Source organism: Rhinolophus sinicus, linkage group LG10 (assembly GCF_036562045.2).
Source record: "Rhinolophus sinicus isolate RSC01 linkage group LG10, ASM3656204v1, whole genome shotgun sequence".
In the NCBI taxonomy this organism is placed as follows: domain Eukaryota; kingdom Metazoa; phylum Chordata; class Mammalia; order Chiroptera; family Rhinolophidae; genus Rhinolophus; species Rhinolophus sinicus.
This window is the reverse complement of record NC_133759.1, coordinates 105987077-106005823: the sequence shown is the minus strand read 5'-3', so window position 1 is coordinate 106005823 and position 18747 is coordinate 105987077. Positions and strand designations below refer to the sequence as shown.

The 18747-nt window shown below is 42.0% G+C and overlaps 1 protein-coding gene across 1 annotated transcript; it reads right to left on the bottom strand.

Moving 5' to 3' along the window:
* Positions 1–4648: 4648 nt before the first annotated feature.
* Positions 4649–18164, bottom strand: LG10H5orf47 (linkage group 10 C5orf47 homolog). The gene is given in 6 exon segments (XM_074313906.1): positions 4649–5040; positions 7869–7907; positions 9377–9476; positions 11120–11205; positions 17753–17822; positions 17824–18164. Coding segments are annotated over 5 exon segments (531 nt in total). The 5' UTR covers positions 18079–18164; the 3' UTR covers positions 4649–5040; positions 7869–7887.
* Positions 18165–18747: the final 583 nt, after the last annotated feature.

The window sequence follows — 18747 nt, the reverse complement described above, 5'->3', positions numbered from 1 at the left end:
GATATTAAAATGTCTATAGGTTATTTCCTGGATGGTTTTATGGGTAATTTTCATCTTTTCTTAATACTTGTTTTTCTCTTCTCCACAAACATGTTATTTATTTTTAAAACTCTGGGTAACTGAAAGCAAAACTATGCATTGGGGGGACTACTGTATATAATACAGCATATCAACTACCATTGATAATGTCACCATTGTGTACATTAGATCTCCAGAACTATTCATCCTGCATAACTGAAATTTTGTTCCCTTTGACCAACATCTCCACATTTCCCCCACCCCCTCCCAACTCTTGGCAACCACCATTCTACTCCCTGCTTCTGTAAGTTAGACCATTTCTTAAATTCCACAGATACGTGAGACCATTCAGTATGTGTACGTCTGTGCCTGGCTTATTTCACTTAGCATAATGCCCTCCAAGTTTATCCATATTGTCATCAATGAGAGAACTTCCTTCTTTTTTAAAGGCTGAATATTCCACTGTTTGTGTGTGTGAGTTAGTGTGTCACATTTTCTTCTCATTCACTGATGGACACTTAGGTTGATTCCACATCTTAGCTGCAGTAAACATGGGAGCTCAGGTACCGCTTCAAGACACAAATTTCATTTCCTTTGGCTGTATACCCAGAAGTGGGACTGCGGGATGACATGACAGTTCTGTATTTATTTCTTAGGAACCTCTATACTGTTTTCTATAGTGGTTGTACCAGTTTACATTCCCACCAATAATGAACAAGGGTTCCCTTCTCTCCACATCCTCGCCAACACTTACGTTTTGCCTTTTGATAACAGCCATTCTAACAGATGTGAGGTGAGATCTCACTGTGGTTCGGATTTGCATTTCCCTGATTATTAGTGATGTTTAATATTTTTTCGTATTCCTGTTCTTCTTAAACAAAGTGCATCATGGATGTGAGTGTCGCCTCCCAGAAGAGGGACTACATTATCTTCGCCAAGGAAAGAGAACTTTAGTATTTGCAAATTCCTCATGAAAAGTCCCTCTTTGTAGAGAAGTTTTACTTGCTTGATTTTTTGTGTTTATATTAAAAACCATGGAGAAAAATTATCCCTCACTGACTCCTCTATAAAGTAAGAAGGCCTTTGCCTTCCTTCAATCCATTCTCAAAACAACTGCCAGAGCAGTTCCGCTAAAAGTCAGTCAGAGTCAGTTCACGTCCAAACTCTACTCAGAACCCTCCAACAGGTTTCCATCTAACTCTGAAGAAAAGGAAAGTGCAACAGGATCTGGTTTTGTGACCCTCTCCCCTCCCCTCCTATATCTTTCTTTTCTTCTTTCCTCCAGCCTCAGGATCCTGGCCTCAGAATGTTCTCATGCTCGTTCCTCCTACAGCTGCATGTCTGGCTGCCTTACTTCAGGGTTTTCTCTCAAGTCACCGTCTCCGCGGCGCCTTCCCTTCATCCTCCTATTTCACACTGAGCCCCTTCATAACCCTCATCTCTACTTTTCTCCATAGTACTTACTTTTTAAACATACTGTATATTTTAGTTATTTATTTTACTATCTGTCTTCCCCTGAAGACAGGGAGTTTTATATGTTTTGTTCACTTACGTTCCCCCAGTGCCTAGAAGACGATCTGGAACATAATATGTACTCAATAAATATTACATGAAGAAGTGAGTTAATGAATGTCCCACTTGAACCTGAATCACAAAGGTCGGAGACTTGTGCCTAGACGTCATCACCCTTCCACAACCTCTGCCCCAGATCATGATGGGACTGAAGGCGCCACCTGCGGGAAGGCTTGGGCAATACATGTTTGGTAACTACTGTACTTGGCTTTGCCTTTTGCTGGGATAATTTCAGTTGTCAGTTGATCTGCGTCTCTTGATGTCCAGTAGATTCATTTCATGGTGATTTTTTTTTCAAATAAAAGGTCTAGCTTCTGACATATATGCAATTACATAATACATACACTACTAAAATGACATACAGAAACACTGGGACTAAGGGAGTCACCCACTGTCACATAGGGTATTTCCAGTTGTTAAAAAAATATCTCTAAACTTCACCAGATTCCTGAAATAAGAGTCCAGTGAGAACAGGCTAGGGTCTCAGAAAGACCAGCATGGCAACTGACAATGAAATGGAGCCATTTGAGATGATATTAGCGCTCTTCCAGAAATATGAGAAAGGTCCCTCATACTCAGATTCTTAGAAAGTGTAGAACAGGGTAAGTGAGGGTGCTCTGCAAAGCTGTGAGGCAGGCTCTTCACTCAGGGGTCTACAGACCAACTTGCTTTCCTACTGCAACCTTTCTGGGAATACATGTTTCTGTAGTACACACAATCAGATTTCTAAAAGCATAAAGGTCAGAAGACTCATTCAGGATTATCATCAATAAAATTAACCAGATTAAGCAAGTGGTTAATGCATTTATCATGAGGAAAAGTGGGATAATCTGGGCTCAAATTATATTATTCCCAGGAATGTGGATATCGCCTCACACTTGACTTTTAGAAAGCAGAATAAAACCAATGAACCACAAGGACAGTCAACAACATGCGTGAATTTTAGGAATGCAATATTAAGAGTCCAAAAACAATATATGTAACATAATGTCTTCATTAGAAAATTAAACACCTAGATTTATAATGCAAGTTTTAGGAAGACATATAATTGCAATAAAACTATATGAAAAGGAAAGAAATCATATACATGAATTCAGTATGATGGTTATCTTGAGTAGGAAATCAGGGAGGGTGGGACAACAGGATTAAATGTAAATTATTTTCAAGATATTGTTTTGGCGGTAGGCTCACAGCTGCTTATTGCATTATTAAAAATAACTGAATAAAAGCAGACCATGCACCACTCAATGGGATAGCACATGTGGGAGTGAGGAGTAAGTGGGATCAGAGAGGACAAGCTGCCCAAGCAGGGGGTCCACACTTGTGTCACCCCTGGAGCTGTACTAGTTTGCCGCCCCTGCCTGCACCTACGGCCATACAGGTGGTCCTGTACAGCCAGATGAAAGAGGAGAAGTCTGAACTCTGGATTAGAGATGGATGGAGGTGGATGATCATGGACGAGCCACAGGGATGGTGGCGGCACTACAGCCACATCCCACTGTGGCTCTGAAAGGCCCTGCAAAGGGCAAAGGGCAGAGGTGCGAGCAGCACGCCTTGTCATCCACTTTACGTGGGAGGAAGAGGCAGGTATGTATTTAGCAAGTGAGAGCTCCTGCTCATGGGAACCAGACAAAAGGAGGCGGGACCTCATACATAGTCTGAGGGCCATTCTTGTGTGGATCATTAACCCTCTGGAATTACAGAACCAAAACTAAATCACAGTCCCAGCACTGATACTCAGTGATGTGTCAAACAAAAGTTAGATTCTGTTTATTATATTCTACATAACAAAACAGAGATTTAATACATTTTCACCAGGAATTGTTAAGAAGATTCAGAGTGCCTATCTAGAACACTCATTTCAGTAGGAGTCGTCATCACCTCACATTCTAGAACAGTGAGACAAACTAAGTTTGTAGCCAGAATTAGATGCATATTTTAAATCGAATAAACATTGGCATACTTGATAAATTAAAACAGACTATTTTACTATGTTAAGCAGTATAAGTCACATAAATATAAACCTACAATGAAGTGAACATAAAATCCTCATTCGCATTCACCACAAAATTTTATGCAGCATACATTACAGTATAAACAAGTAAATGTCTCCCTTTACAATGACTTAAGTTGTATAAGCTAAAATTTGAAACTTTACCCAAGACTTTGGCAGCCTTGACACTGACCCAGCACATTCCTAGTAAGCTGCATGACCCCCCTGCCAGGGACCTTTGGACAATGCATGACAGGCAAGGCCTAAGTCTCTTGTCCAGGCGATGTGGCCTTCAGCTGGAACATGCCGATTTACTAGAGTTACTAGAAGAACATGTTGTCACAAATCCCAGGCTGTTGTAGTCTCACAGTAATTAAGTTATAACCAGAGGAAGAAACAAAACTAGAATTACTTTACTGTCCTTACATCTTGTACTATTCTGTGAGAATTCTGTATTACTGCCACTTTGTAATGCCATTGTAAGAGAAATGAGGAAGCCCACCCTTTCTATGCCCTCGAGAAAGAATGATGTCATCGCTGTCATCACCCTGGATAGAAAAGGGGACCTTACACGCCAAGGGGAAGCAGCAGGAGTGTGCATGGAGTTTGATCACGGGCAAACCTCTTTTTGTCTCTCCCTCCTAATTTTTCAGCTCCACCTAAGCCTTTGATACAATTTAGGAAGAGAGACCGCATCACCAAAAGGCACAGAAACAGGTGTAAGTAACAGGTAATTACCACTGAACACTGAGTCAAAAATAAAAAGACTGCACTGGAAAGCACTTCTAAATTATTTTCAGTGTTCTAAATCTCTCATCCATTGACTTAAAAAAATGTATTAATTAGAAGCCTGGAAAAGATAAGAATGTCTCCCTTAATCTTTGCACAAAAATTTCCCTAAAATATTATCATAGAGAATTTGCATAAATTTACTACCTTTCCTTAGGACGAAAAGATGGCTTAAATAACCATTAGTTTTAACACTCACAATAATTTTTGGTATGTAAACTGTAGGCTTTATCATAAAATAATTGAGAAATTTTTAAAAAGTGAGGAAGCCAAAAATAATTTAAATTAATTCAAGTTTAATTTCAAGGTTACATCTAAATGAAAGGATGAATAAAGTAGCAGTTGTAGCTTCATTAATAAAAGGGAAACGCTGGCAATTTAAATGCATGCTAATTTAAATTTCATGTATAAGTTTAACTTAAAAGTATATGGATAAATATTAATTCTGAAAATAACACTTGTATGCATACAACAATATTTAACAAAAATTTTACTAACTTGTAAAGAAATAGTATTAATTTATAAAGGTCATTTTTCTATTCAACTACTTAAGTCCCTATTCCAACAAAAAACACCAAAATGAACAAATAATTATGATTCAATTTAAAGTTCTATCTTTAAACTCTTCATAATCTTCTTTGGTAAATAGATCCAAAGATAGGTTAATCCTAAATGAAAGATGACAAAATTGAATCTTGTTAATATAAAATGTCATAATCAGCAGTCACTAAAAAATTTTAACATTTCTAAGACTGTAAAGCAACAGTTAGCCCTCCCTAATTTACTGTTTTGATAACTTGTACATTCTCTAGTTGACCATAAAAAGTTTCTGATGGCCTCAATGTGTAATTCATTATTTTTCTTCTCCACTCCAACTCCTGCCAATAATATTGGTGACTTCAACAGCCCCATTTACACAGACTGTGTCACAGAAGCACTGCATCACACGCCTTTATCTCCAAGCCACCTCAGCCACTCATGAGGTCATTGCTGGGACACTGGGATCGCTTGGAACTTGGGCTTTGCTTCTAGGTGCCGGAACTCTTAAAATGTTCCCAGTTGCCATATGTCTGTCCTCCTACTGTCTGTCCCCTACCCTCATTGAGGTCACTGCCAAGCCCTGATCTCCTTCGAGCTTCATTTGTGTCCCGCCTGAGTTCTACAATCTCCTCACGGCTCCTGACTTAGCCCTTGGGACCCTCTTTGAAACTGAGAATTCCTCTTCATCTCAGACATTGCCCAGCACTGTGTTCTCGGTCCTCTTCTCCTCCCTCCTCACACTGAGGTCGTCACCTCCTGCCAGAACACACAGGACCATTCTGCAGTGTAGGTATCACACCAGCTCCTATACGACACTGCCAGTTGGAAATTTCACCTGAGTACCCTGCTATCAACCTAAAATTCAACATGCCAAATAAAACTCAGTAGCCTGACAAACCCATTCTTTCTCCTGATTTTGTATCTACTCATTCTCAAAACTCAGCATCACCTTGCTTATCCCCTACAGCCGATCCTTTATCTCCTCTCCAGCCCCTCTGCCACTCTCATTCAAAGCATTTTATTCTTCGCTTGGACTGCTTACAATGCCCAGGTTTCTATTCCAAACCCTTTCCACAAAATGACACCAGGTTATTTCTAAAATGTACATAGATCTGATCAACCCACTGCTTTAAAATGGTCCATACCGATGATGTAAAAGATAAATGCATGGCATCTCATTAACTTTCCATAAAACACTAATTACAAAAGGAAAAACAGTAACTACATATATAAAGAACAAATGGACAAGTGAACCAACAGATCAACATCACGCCATCAATAAGGGATAAAAGAAGATCACATGACTCAAAACGTGACACGCTGAGAAGGAAGCAACATGACTTATACAATTTTTCAGCCAAAAACACAAAATATGAATTAAATCATAAGATGCTATTGGCAAGTCCGGAAGGGTAGTCTGAAAAGTAACTGGCCTGTACTATTTAAAAATGTCAATACCATAAAAGACAAAGAAAGGCTAAAGAACTCTTACAGATGAAAGAAAACTAAAGAGACAACAACTAAATGCAATACGTGATCCTGTACTGGACCTGGTACCGGCAAAAAAATCCCATTACAAACATTATTGGGACAACTGAAAAAAAACTGGAATATAGACAACAGATTACATAAAAGCTTTATATACTATATTAATGTTAAACTTCCTGCGTTTGGTAACTGTAGTGTGGATACATAAAAGATATCCTTGTTCTTAGGATATACACTCTAAAAAAGTATTAAGGGGTAATACTTCATACACTTACACATAGACATACAGAGAAAGAGAGAGCGTATGAGAATGCTAAAGCAAATGAAGCAGGACGTTTAAAATCGGTGAAGCAAGGTAAAGCTTATTCTGGAGTTCTCTGCACCATTTTTGCAACTTTTCTGCGTACTTGAAATCACTTAGAATAAAAGGTTTAGAAAATGATTCCTGTTTCTTCATTGCCTACTGAACTGAGTACAAATCCTTGGCCCAGTATTCACATAAGACCCTTTCAAATACAGTTGCAGTTTACTTTCTTCTCTGTGACTGCCTTAAGCAAGGTTTAATCAAATCACACTTCCTAAACATTTTCTTGGACTCCATGAACTTGCTCACGTCCATGTCTGAAATATACTCCCCTCGCCCACATTCATTTCCACTTATAAGAGTCTATTTTCTCTTTTCCAAGGCCCATCTAACTTACCTTTTCTATTACTTTCCAAATCCCACCAAACTAGGTGTAATCTCTCCCCAGAACTTAATGAGTCCAGATGATTAGTAAACCAGAGCACAATTCAAGAGAAAGGGGGAAAGATGATATGCTGTTTAAAACATGGGAAATTTAAAAGTAACTGCAGACTAGCCTAAAGAAATTTGGAGGTACATAATCAGAGGTCAGGGGTAGAATAGACACTTAAGGGTCTATACCCAGAAAGAGTAATTGAAGCTACAAAGATGGGTGAGTTATCTCAGAACAAATATGCAAAGAGAAAGTAGGCCCAACAATCACACCTCGGGCAGCATTTGTTATTAGATGGTAGCAAGAGGGACAAATAAAAAATACACAGAAAACATGGTCAGAAAGGCAGAAAGAGAACATGACATAGTATTCAGAACATTAAGAAAGATGAAAAATTTGAAGGCGTAATAGTAAGATAATATTAAATGTGACAGCATGTTCAAAGAGAAAAAAGAACTAAGCAGATATGTGAACAAAAAAACAAAACGAAAAAAACCATGGACCACGGAGAGAGTAGTTTCAATAGTATTGTGAAGATGGGACCCCAAATGAAGTTTATTAAATTTCAACAAATATTTAAAGAGTGCTGACTATGTGCCAAATACTGGGCTTAAGGAAGGAAACTGGCTAGAATTAGCAATGGGTACATACTAAAGGTTGGAGGAAGTTGAGTGTAAAGGGGGAATAAAAGAAGTCTATACTTTATAATTGTTATCAAAACGGATTCTTACCAGAAGATGATAAGAAGATTCAGCTTGTATAATTTGAGTCTAGGAACAACATAAAATATAAGGAAATTCAAGTTGGCCTCTAGCACTGGTTTTCCCATTAATAAATGAATATTAAGGAACAAAAGTTATAATACATTTTAAAAACATAATTATTAGTTTTTGTAATACTTTATCTACTTTAAAATTGTAATACAAAATAATGAATTACAAGTATACCTTTTGTTTATAAGAGGTTATTATTTCTGAATTTTAAATTATTAAATAATACTTACAAGATTGTTTGATGGTTAATAGAAGGCCTCTTGCTGAGGCACAAGAGAACGCAACAAGTTCAAGGTTTTATGGCCAGAGCAAAATTAGATGTAATCTAACATGCTTATTAAAGTAACTGGACCTGGATTAACACTCAGAACAATGTCTAGAATTTTTACACGTTGCTCTGCCTATTCAAACATCCTTTTCACCTAAGGAATCACTGACTACCTTTTTCCCCCTCATCCCCACTCTTGCCTCATTCTTTTTTTTAACTGGATAAGTAAAATAGAGTATCCCTAAGCTGAACGTTGGTTTATATGCCATTATTGCAAATAATTTATGCTATTGTTGATGTAATATTCCATGAACAGTAATGAGTTTCCAGTGCCACACTGCTTACAAAATGGCATTCTGTTCTAATTATTATTGTTTGAAAATATTCTTCTCAAAATTAAATTCTGCAGATTTACTGACTGTCAAAATAGAAGTTGTCATCAAGTGACTGTGCTAAGAACCTACTGAAGCATTCAGCATGGTAGCGTGTATTAATGCTTGTGAAGGAAAGAAAATAACTACTATGATTTATCAATTCACATGGCATTATTGGTTACACAGATTTTTATCCACTTTAATTGCTTGAGAATCCAGAACTTCCAATTACTTTAATAAATATACCAGATTACATCTAATTTTGCTCTGACCAAAATATCAAACTCAATTATTAAAGCAGCTTTAGAACATGATTTAATTTATGAGATGTTTTCCAGGAATGAAATAATGACATCAAGGCCATAACTCATGGGCAGATTTTGTTAAATGCATTCATTTGGACAGCAGCGTCCATGTGACTAAAGAAAGCGACTATATGAAGTGAGACAGAATATATAATTTTTATATTGCTGTTAAAATGTTTTTCTTCGTTAATATGGATGAGTTTTGTAATCTCTATTAAAGAGTTGGCATTACAATTCAGCTTTAACAAACAAGTGCGTTCCCTCTGCTCAGTAAATTCCAGTCGACATTCGCCTTCCACAGTCTTCCACTCACACCTACACCTGTGGTCTACTCGACCTCACTGCTTTCATGTAAGTGGTGCTTTTAATGAGGATGAACAGTGGTCATGTGGCAGCTTCATTTCTACAGTTCTGTACGTTGCATGTGATAGTTTGGTCAACTACTGGTGTAACGTGATCCAAGAGTAACTAAACTGTTATAGAAGACAGTCCTTTAATACAATAAAAATTGTAACTTACTTTCACTAGATAAACGTTGGCATTTCAGCCTGAGTCTATATTTTTCATTTTCTTCAAGCATTCTAGAAATGATTTTGTGTACTCTATTCCACACTGAAACCTTAAAAAGATAAGCACAGTTAAGGAACACTGAGCACAGAAGCAGGGATACATTTTGATGGAGGCAACTGAAAGTGATTCAATTGTGTTCCATGTCAATTGATATCATGACAAAGCAATATTAGTACTTAGAGACCTAAAACTTAAATGTAATTGTTTTGCCACGATCCCTGAATTCTCTGATCTCTTTTTCCAACTTCCTAGCATTTCCTCTCTGTAGTATTTCAGTAACTGTTCTGAATGAAGTTTCCTTTCAAAGTTCATGTCTATAAAGCCCTACCTAAATGGTTCCAACACAGTCAATGTTGTTTTGAAAGATAATAAGAATAATGCATTTCTATTTTTACATCTAAACCACTGGGCAATAATTTGATTCTTAATGTATTTTATTCTAGTTAAGAAGTAAACATTTCTCCTAGGACATACCAAAGCAGAATTACTAGAGAGCATGAATATACCAGAATAGAAAGAATGAGGATGATGGAAACAAACAGGCGAGGCTCAAATTCTGGCTTTTCCACGTACCAGTTGCTTGACACTAGGCAAGTGTTTGACTCTCATCTAGAAATAACTTTAGACACTGGATTATTAGAATTAATGAAAAATATCTGTGAAGCACTTACCCCAGTGTCCGGCACACAGTAATTATAAGTAAATATTGGCTATTGCTCTTTTCTCCTCACCCAAAAGAAACTGGTTCTTGGAAGAAAGGTTTCTTAGTGGGAAGATTAGGTGCTCTCACAAAATACACGTGCTGCAAGGGTTAGTCACCTGGAATGCTTTTTTATGCTATATGTGGATTATAAATCAAACAAATTCAAAGCTCAAAAACAATACAATTTTATGTGTACTTATCAACTGAGAATTTCTTAAAAATGAAAAATAAAATATATGGTAGGAATCAAAGATTAGTAGAGTAACTGATCTTGAATATGTTTAAAACACTCAAGTTACCACGACATTTGGACAACCAGAGGTAAAAAAGGTCCAGGACTAAAGGCTCATCCTTGTCAGCTATTCTGCTAGACCAGGGGTGTCCAAACTTTTTTCAACGTTTTTCACCAAGGGCCATATGCGGTAAAATACACAAACAGCTGGGCCACTCACTCGAGGTGAAGTAAGTATTGCCTCACCTGGTTTATTTAAGAAAACTAAATATATTTTTGGAATTTGCTGCGGGCCAATGAAAAATGGATTGCGGGCCGCAGTTGGCCCACGGGCCGCAGTTTGGACACCCCTGTGCTAGACACTTAATGTACATCCCTTGTCTTTAAATGCAATATGACACCAATATAGATACATTATGCTTTTCTGTGAAATCCATGATTTTCTAATATTATTGATCAGTTTGTTACAGTCTGTGCAACATACATTTTCATGCTTTGAAAAATCTCCCAGCGGTTACACTTTGATTAAATTGTGTTTTTATACCTTCAATCACTGCAAGGACTATTCTTTATGGTTAATAAGTATTTCCCAACCAACTTCCATTTCTGTTAAATTAATTCTATTTTCTCATTTCAGTAAATTAAATTTTTCAAAAGATGAAATGATTTTTACTGTCTTGCGTATCTTCACACTTTTATATTTAGAGATGTTAATATAAAATTCAAATATTGCTCATTCTCCTTTTCAATAATATACCTTTTTCTTTTTCTTCATTATTCTGGAAGTTTCATTCAAAGGTCTGGGAAAATCAAATTTTTTCGCTAAAGTCTTCTGGGTTAAACCTAATTTTAAAAAAAAGAGTGTGAGAAGGTAAAATATCAACATGTATTTAAAAGGATTCACTATCCTGAGAACAGAGGCAATTATAAATGTCTCTTGAGCTCTCTTTGGAGAGTTTTATCATAAGTATATTTCTGATCACTAGGTAATACCAGTTTACCAATTAGCTAATACTACGCTGGGGGAAACAAATAAAACAGAGATAAACAACCTTGGAAGTGCCTAGGAAATCTTCCTTTCCTGATTTGAAAAGTGAGTCCCTGAAAGGTCAGCAACAGAGGAAACAAAACCCAACGCACAGTCTCCTTTTGTCTCCATTCCATTTCAGGTACATTATGCTTACAACTACACAAAACACCTGGCGGATCCTCAAATATGTCTTGTTCTTACCCCTCCCGGCCTTGGCACATGCTGGTCTATCTGGCTAGAACACTGTACACGCAAGTGTGTACACACACACACACACACACACACACACACGCCAGGCAAAGTTCTATCTGCACTTCAAGACACAGCTCACATGTCCCCTCGTCTCTAAAGCTTCCCCTCTCACATGCCCAGCCCCGCACACAGGACTGGCCAGGAACACCTTACTCAGCACTTAGCGCCCTTGCACAGCGTGTGTTTATACTGTTTCCTCCACCAGCAATGGCCTGTGTGCCTCATTCATCTTTCTGCCCACACCAGCAGTCACACAGGAGATACTAACAGAGGCCCCCGCCTCTACTCACTGAGCCACGCTGCACGCCCAACTACTAACTGTTAGAAGAAAGCCTAAGGCCTGTGTGTCCACAGACAGAATCACGAACCATTGAGCATGGGTTCCCTGAAAGCCTTTCTATTTGTTCCCCTTTTGTCTGGAACACGCCCAACCCTTCCTCCCCTCTTTCCTGCCTTACCATCACTCTATACCTGGCTTTCTTCTACTCGTTCTATATCTAGCTTCCCAGGGGCCTCCTCCGGTCTCACAAAGCGCCCTGTGCTCAGTTAGCATAGGATTTATCGCATTGTTTACCTGAGGAGTGTACTTGATTCTTCATTAGAAATCCAGCATCTAATACTGTAGGTATCAGATACACAATAACTATTCCATTTGTTGACTGACTTCGCGTATGTTCTAAAATGGCATTTCCCGATTTGTGCACAGCATGTCACTGACTCTGGGTGGGGCAGACATAGCACTAAAGGACATTGACTCACATGGCAAGAAACTCAGCCCCCTTCCAATTCTTCTCCAGTCTTATCATATCAAGGAGTTAGTACGTCATTAAGACTTATCTAAGCCTTGCTAATCTCTTCATGACCACAGACAACCTTCAGCAGACAACCTATTGGGCTAGAATTCAATACTGGTTTGCCTTTATTAGATTGTTTTTAATTAACTTCTATTTATGGCAAGTGGTTCAGATTTTCCACTGAGGTAATGCTGTAAAGTGTTCTAAAAATAAATTTGAGAGAGAAAAATGCACCTATTTAAATAAATATATTAAGTAAGGGACAGTCCAAATGAGATCAGTATATGATGTACCGTGTTCCCCGAAAATAAGACCGAGCTGGACTATCAGCTCTAATGCGTCTTTTGGAGCAAAAATTAATATAAGACCCGGTCTGATATTTTGTTATATTATTATATTATATTATACCCGGTCTTATATTAATTTTTGCTCCAAAAGATGCATTAGAGCTGATGGTCCAGCTACATCTTATTTTCGGGGAAACACAGTAGGAAAATAACTCAAGTTTGGGAAACCCCATCCTCCATGCCCCAGATTACCCTTCCCTCTAAATGCCTATGATCGTTGGGACACTACACTTGCAGTGGTCCCAGGTGTCTTCTGTTTGTGAGTCCTTGAGCTCAGGATAGGAGCCGTGAAGTCTACCGGTAGTTAGATGGGGATCTGAAATATGTCAAGTAGAGTACGGACAATGTGACAAAGAAAAAGGACGTCTTCCATTTACTTTGTGGCTCTCACTGAGGCTGCTCCCGTGTATGCCACGGACCTTGATCCGACCTACGTACCTTTCAAATCTTTCTCTAGTCCTCATTCTACACACTCTGATCCAGTCAAAATATACTTGCAGATCTTCCCTAACCACTTGCCATCAGTGATCCATACCTGGGGCTTGGTTCACACGTTTCTCCCAGCTGTAATTCCCTCCTGTCTCAGCAACATGTGCAAATCTCATGGTGCTTCCCCACCGTGGGGCCTTCCCTGATACCCTCATCCCCAAATTATTCACCACTTCCAAAGCAGTTATTTGTACCTCAGTAGGACTCATCATCCTCTGTTATATATAAATATGAAACTATCTCCCAAGTTCTGGGAGGAGAGGGAGCCAGCCTGATTTATTAGTCTTGTTTGAAACATTAGAAGTTACCTGATTTGCCTGCTGCCCCTGGATTTCTAAACTACTCCACCCTACAAACAGCATACAAGTTTATCTTCCAGAGGGGAACCTGTCTCCGATAGCCTCCCTCCACCATTCAAAACTCTTCAGTGACTATACAATGACAATCTCCGGGGCCTTCCACAGTCGGGTCCAAAACTTCTTCATTGATTCGATGAATGTTTGGTGCACGCGCACTAGGTGCTGGCACTGGGATGGCCACCTTCCCTTCAAGCCCCCTGTGCCGAGTGCCCCCATTGCCTGGCATTTGTTCTGTGCGAAGCCTGTGCGCGGCACTCTGCCTGCATAGCTCCATTATCTTCACAACCCCTTGGTAAGGGAACTGTTACCCCCATGATACCAACAAGGAAACTGAGACTCAGTGGTGAACTAACCTGGCCACTATCACACTGCGAACAAATGGCAGAGCCGAGGTTATGTTCTTCTGACTTCGGAGCCAATGCTCTTGATAATCTCCTGTCCCACTAGCCATTTCTCCATGCACGTCCCTCGATTTCCTGCCTCCGTGCCTCTCCTTTCCCTGAACTATCAAAGCCCTTCTAAGGCATCTCTCTCACAGCACGCATGCCTACTAGCTTACATTTCCATGATTCATACATAAGTCTCTTGAAAGCAGAATCTTTGTCTGATATATCTGTGTCACTAGCACCCAACCTAGTGCCCACAATGTGGTAGATATTAAATAAATATTGTTGAATGGATAAATAATTCAGCTTTGTTCCCCACAGAAAGCCAGGCATGAGGATTTAACGAATGTCTAAACACACCCCAAAGTGAGTAAACCTAAGCACTTTCCGTCTTAGCCTTAGCCCAGGGCCGCCTTCCCGACCCTATTCCTAGTTTCACAAGCACAGCAGGGCGGCCACTGTGGGTCATGGCTCCATCATCTGCCCCGTTGCCCAGCACAGGAACTTCAGACATGGCCTCGGCCCCTCCTTCGCCCTCCTTCAGCCAGACACATCCTGTCCCTGCGCCTCCACTGCCACTGCCTTAGGTCAGGCCTTCCATCTTTCCAACGGGTCTCTGGCCTCCAATCTCCCTTCCCCCGCCCCTGAATCCCACCTCATTTTCCTCCCTTCAGATCTGATCATGTCACCCCTGCCACAGAGGAACACCAAAAAGTCCCAACTTTCAAAAGCAAACTTCAGAACCAACTGCATTTCTGTCATTCCCACCCCCAGAGCAGCCAGCTAGGGCAAAGCCAGGCTGGGGGAGCACAGCCCAGGTCACAAAAGCAGAGCTGCCATCATCATGGGGGCTCTTTGCGACCCAGTTTTCTCTACCTGGCATGTGGGGAGCTCCCACACTGATTTAAGCATTCCTTCCCTTCCCCCCATGAATTTCTGCATCTGTTTTCAGTGCTCTCCACTTCCAACCCACTATCTTAGAGCTAGACTCCTGTCTGTGAACAGTGGTGCTAGAGCAACACGAGCTGTGCACTGGATGCATTTTCTTCTTCCCTGGCTTCCTGCTCGCTCCTTCTACGGCTGAACGCTGCACTCCCCTCACCCATCACCATCCTCTCTCTTTTTCCCAGAATAAACCTTTTATCTGTTTTTATTATTCAAAGAAGCTGGAAACCCAGGGCTCAAGTGTCTTATACTGCGCCTGGATTTTTAAATCACCAGCACAGGGGCCAGAAAAAAACAAAAACAAAACACGCGAGTGTCTTTTACCAGTGGAGACTGTAGAGGGGCATGAAGTCCCAAATAATGCCCCTGCTTAAATATCTTTGAAGACCTCCCCCCACAGCTCATTCTCAGGGGTCAATCACGTTATACAGAGTACCGGTGTATACGTCTCAATTGTCAAAGGAAATTTGGTTCTGGAAGCATACCAAACAAAACATGTATTTTTCAGCATGGGCTTTAGTCTTGCCTGCCTGCAATTCGAGCTCCCCTACGTAGCACGACCCAAGTAAACCTAGCCCTATCATTTCTGTTCAAAACCTTTCAGTGCAGGATTTCTGGGTAGCTGAAGACAATGGGGGGGCAGAGGTGTAGGAATCAACTTCCCAAAATTTCACCCCAAACAACTTCACATTACAAAAATACTACACAAAACCACACTCTCAGCAATACTTGATAGAAAATGCTGAAAGTGCAAAATAACTGTAAGTAAAAATAAGAAAAATCATCAAATTGTGGTGCTATAATTCCATATACTCCAGCCTCACCCCAAGCAGGGCTGTGTGGCCAGTAGGGAAGGAAACAGAGGGACAGAAGAAAGAACATGTCTGCAGGAGAGCCGGAACAAACAACAGAAAGATTAAATTCACCCTAAATCTGAAAGCAGTAAAACATAACCAGCAGATCAGAGCACAGAATTATCCCACAAAAAGCACTAAGCCTAGATCGTTTCACAGAAGAGTTGTACCGAACCTTTAAACATCAGAGTCCCAATGTTCTATAAATTATTCCAGAGACTTGAAAGGGAGGCAAAGTTCCTAACTCCTTTTATGAAGTAAGTGTAACTCTGACACCTAAACCTGATGAAGAAATACAAAGAAAGAAAAACTACACATCACTGTCTCTCACGAATACCCATGCAAAAATTCTAAACAATTTATCAGCAGAGCCAACACTACTGTAAGAAACCAAGCAGCATTTATTTCAGGAATGCAAGGTTGGTTCAATATTAGGAAATGCATTACATCATACGCCATATTAATAAAGCTAAGAAAATGTTTATCTCCATAAACCTGAGAAAGCCTTTGACAAAATTCAACGCCTACCCATGATCAAAACACTGAAGAAAATAAAAATTGAGGGATACTTTTCTATATTTTAAATATATATGCCTGAGTCCGAAAGCCAGCACCTATTTAATGGGGAACACGAGAGGCATTTCTGCTAACATCAGGGGCAAGGCAAGGATGCCAGCAAGTTCCACTGTGATTCAACATTGTACTGACTGCGTTGTATTAGCCAATGCAACCAGACCAAACAAACCTACTGCAGATGTAAGAATGACTAAAAAATAATCTCTACTCATAAATAGTACCTGGAAAATCATGAGTATCAACTATAAAGCTAACTCTATATAATAAAAGAGTTCAGTGAAGTATGAGGATCTAAAAATAACACTCAAAAATCACTCGGCTAAATGAAAGAAGCCAGTCAGGAAAGCTCACATATTGTATGACTTGATTTACATGAAATGTCCGGAATAGGCAAATCTATGGAGACAGAAAGTAATTTAGGGCTTGCTTAGGGCTGGGACTGGGTATAGGGGAGGGCAGGGAGGGGGAATAATGGGGGGAACAGTGGGTATAGGGTATCTTTTGGGGGTAACAGGATTGATCGTGGTAATGGTTACACAACTCTGTAAAGAAAACACTGAACTGTGCGCTTTAAATGGGTGAGTTGAATACACTGTGAATGAGATCTTAATAATGCAAAAGTTTTTTCAAAAGCACAGGTGGAGGGATGAGCCCTCAAAAGAGAGGCAGGGCTTTTTGAAGTGATGGAAATGCCCTATGTTTTGAGTGGGGTGGTGTGTTACTAGCACGCGTAACCTTGTCAAACCTCCTCAAAATATATGCAAATCAATCCGAAAAAAGGTTGATTCTTTTTTAACGATCAAGAGGCTTCATAAGCAGAACACAATAAACACTTAGGGGACCTGATGGAAAAGGAAACGCCTTCACCCTAGCAGAGAAGATCAAACACGCAGGAATACGCTGAACAAGACACAGGCAAAACCTACAGAGCGAAATTTTTAAAATGCAAACCATTCCCAAGAGACACAAAAGTAGACCGAACAAACGGCAAGTCTGCCTCGTTTTTCCAAAGACAGCGACTCAACGTCTTACAGATGTCGGTTCTCCTTAAGTGAATGTATGCGTTCAGTGACTCCTAACGGAAGCCCCCTCATTCTGGGGACTTCGGGGGCGCCACCCAGAGACCTCCCCTCGGACGTAGCTCCCTCCTGGTCGCACGTGACAGTCACGTGCCCCCAGCGCCTTTCCGGGCGCACCTGAAGCCAATGACAGGACGTGTCTGCCCCCAGCGCGGGCTGGTGGACCCACGGGAGGGCGGAGCCTGGCCGCCCCCGGCCGCAGAGCCCACCCGCCGGGGACCGTCGGGGCTGAGCCGCCGGCAGCCCGCCCGCCCCGCCCGCCGCTCCCCTGCGCGCCACCTGCACGCGCCGCCGGCCGGGGGCCGCTCCGCGCGCTCGACGCCGCCGCGGGTGAGGGGCCGCGGGTGAGGGGCCGCGGGTGAGGGGGCCGCGGGTGAGGGGGCCGCGGGGGCGGAGCTGGGGGGCCGTTCCCCGCCGCCCGCGGCCCCCGCCGCCGCTCCCCGGGGCTCCTCCTGGCCGCAGCCCGCCCGGAGACCGAGGCTCCACCGGCCCTTCGCCCGGCGGCCGCCCAGCTGTAAGACGCTGCCACACTGGTGCGAGCCGAAGCAGGTCACGTAGACGAAGCGCGCCGGTTCCCGCTCCTGCTCGCCGCCTGCCGCCGCCATCGAGCCCGTGGCTCCCAAACGCCCCCGACGGCGCCCAGCCACCTGAGGCGCCACCGACCGGAGCGCGGGACTGGAGCGGACCTTAGTGTGGGGGGCGGGGAAGGGGGCGGGGAAGGGGCGGGGAAGGGGGCGGAGAGCTGAGAGGACGGACCACTGTGCGGGGGGGCGGGGGGAAGACTGGGGCGGGACCACTGCGGGGGGCGTGCGGCTGACGGGAAGGACCACTGTCGGGGGGGTAGCTGAGGAGACGGGCTGGACCACTGTGCGGGCGGGGGGAACAGACCACTGTGGGAAGGGGAGCTGGACCACAGTTGGGGTGAGCTAGAGGGCGCACTACTGTGGGGGATTCCAGCTGGGGAGCCAGATCACTTGCGGGAGGGTGGCTGCCAGTGGGGGGGGGCAGAATTCAGGGCTGGGGGGAAGCAGTAGGGCAGTGAGAGAGGCTAGGGAGCCAGATCACTCAGTGGGCAAAGGGAAGAGGGGAGTCTGGGAAGGACCAATCTGCAGGGAGAAGGGAGGCCTAGCGAAACTGGAGGAAAGGGGGGAGGGGGGCACAGGAAGGCACTTGGTTGGGGGGATGGTGGGCCACGCATCTGGAAAGTGGTGTTAAGAGTTTAGAGACCAGATCACTGGGGAGGGGAGCAGACCCGAGGGGGCAATGCGCTGACT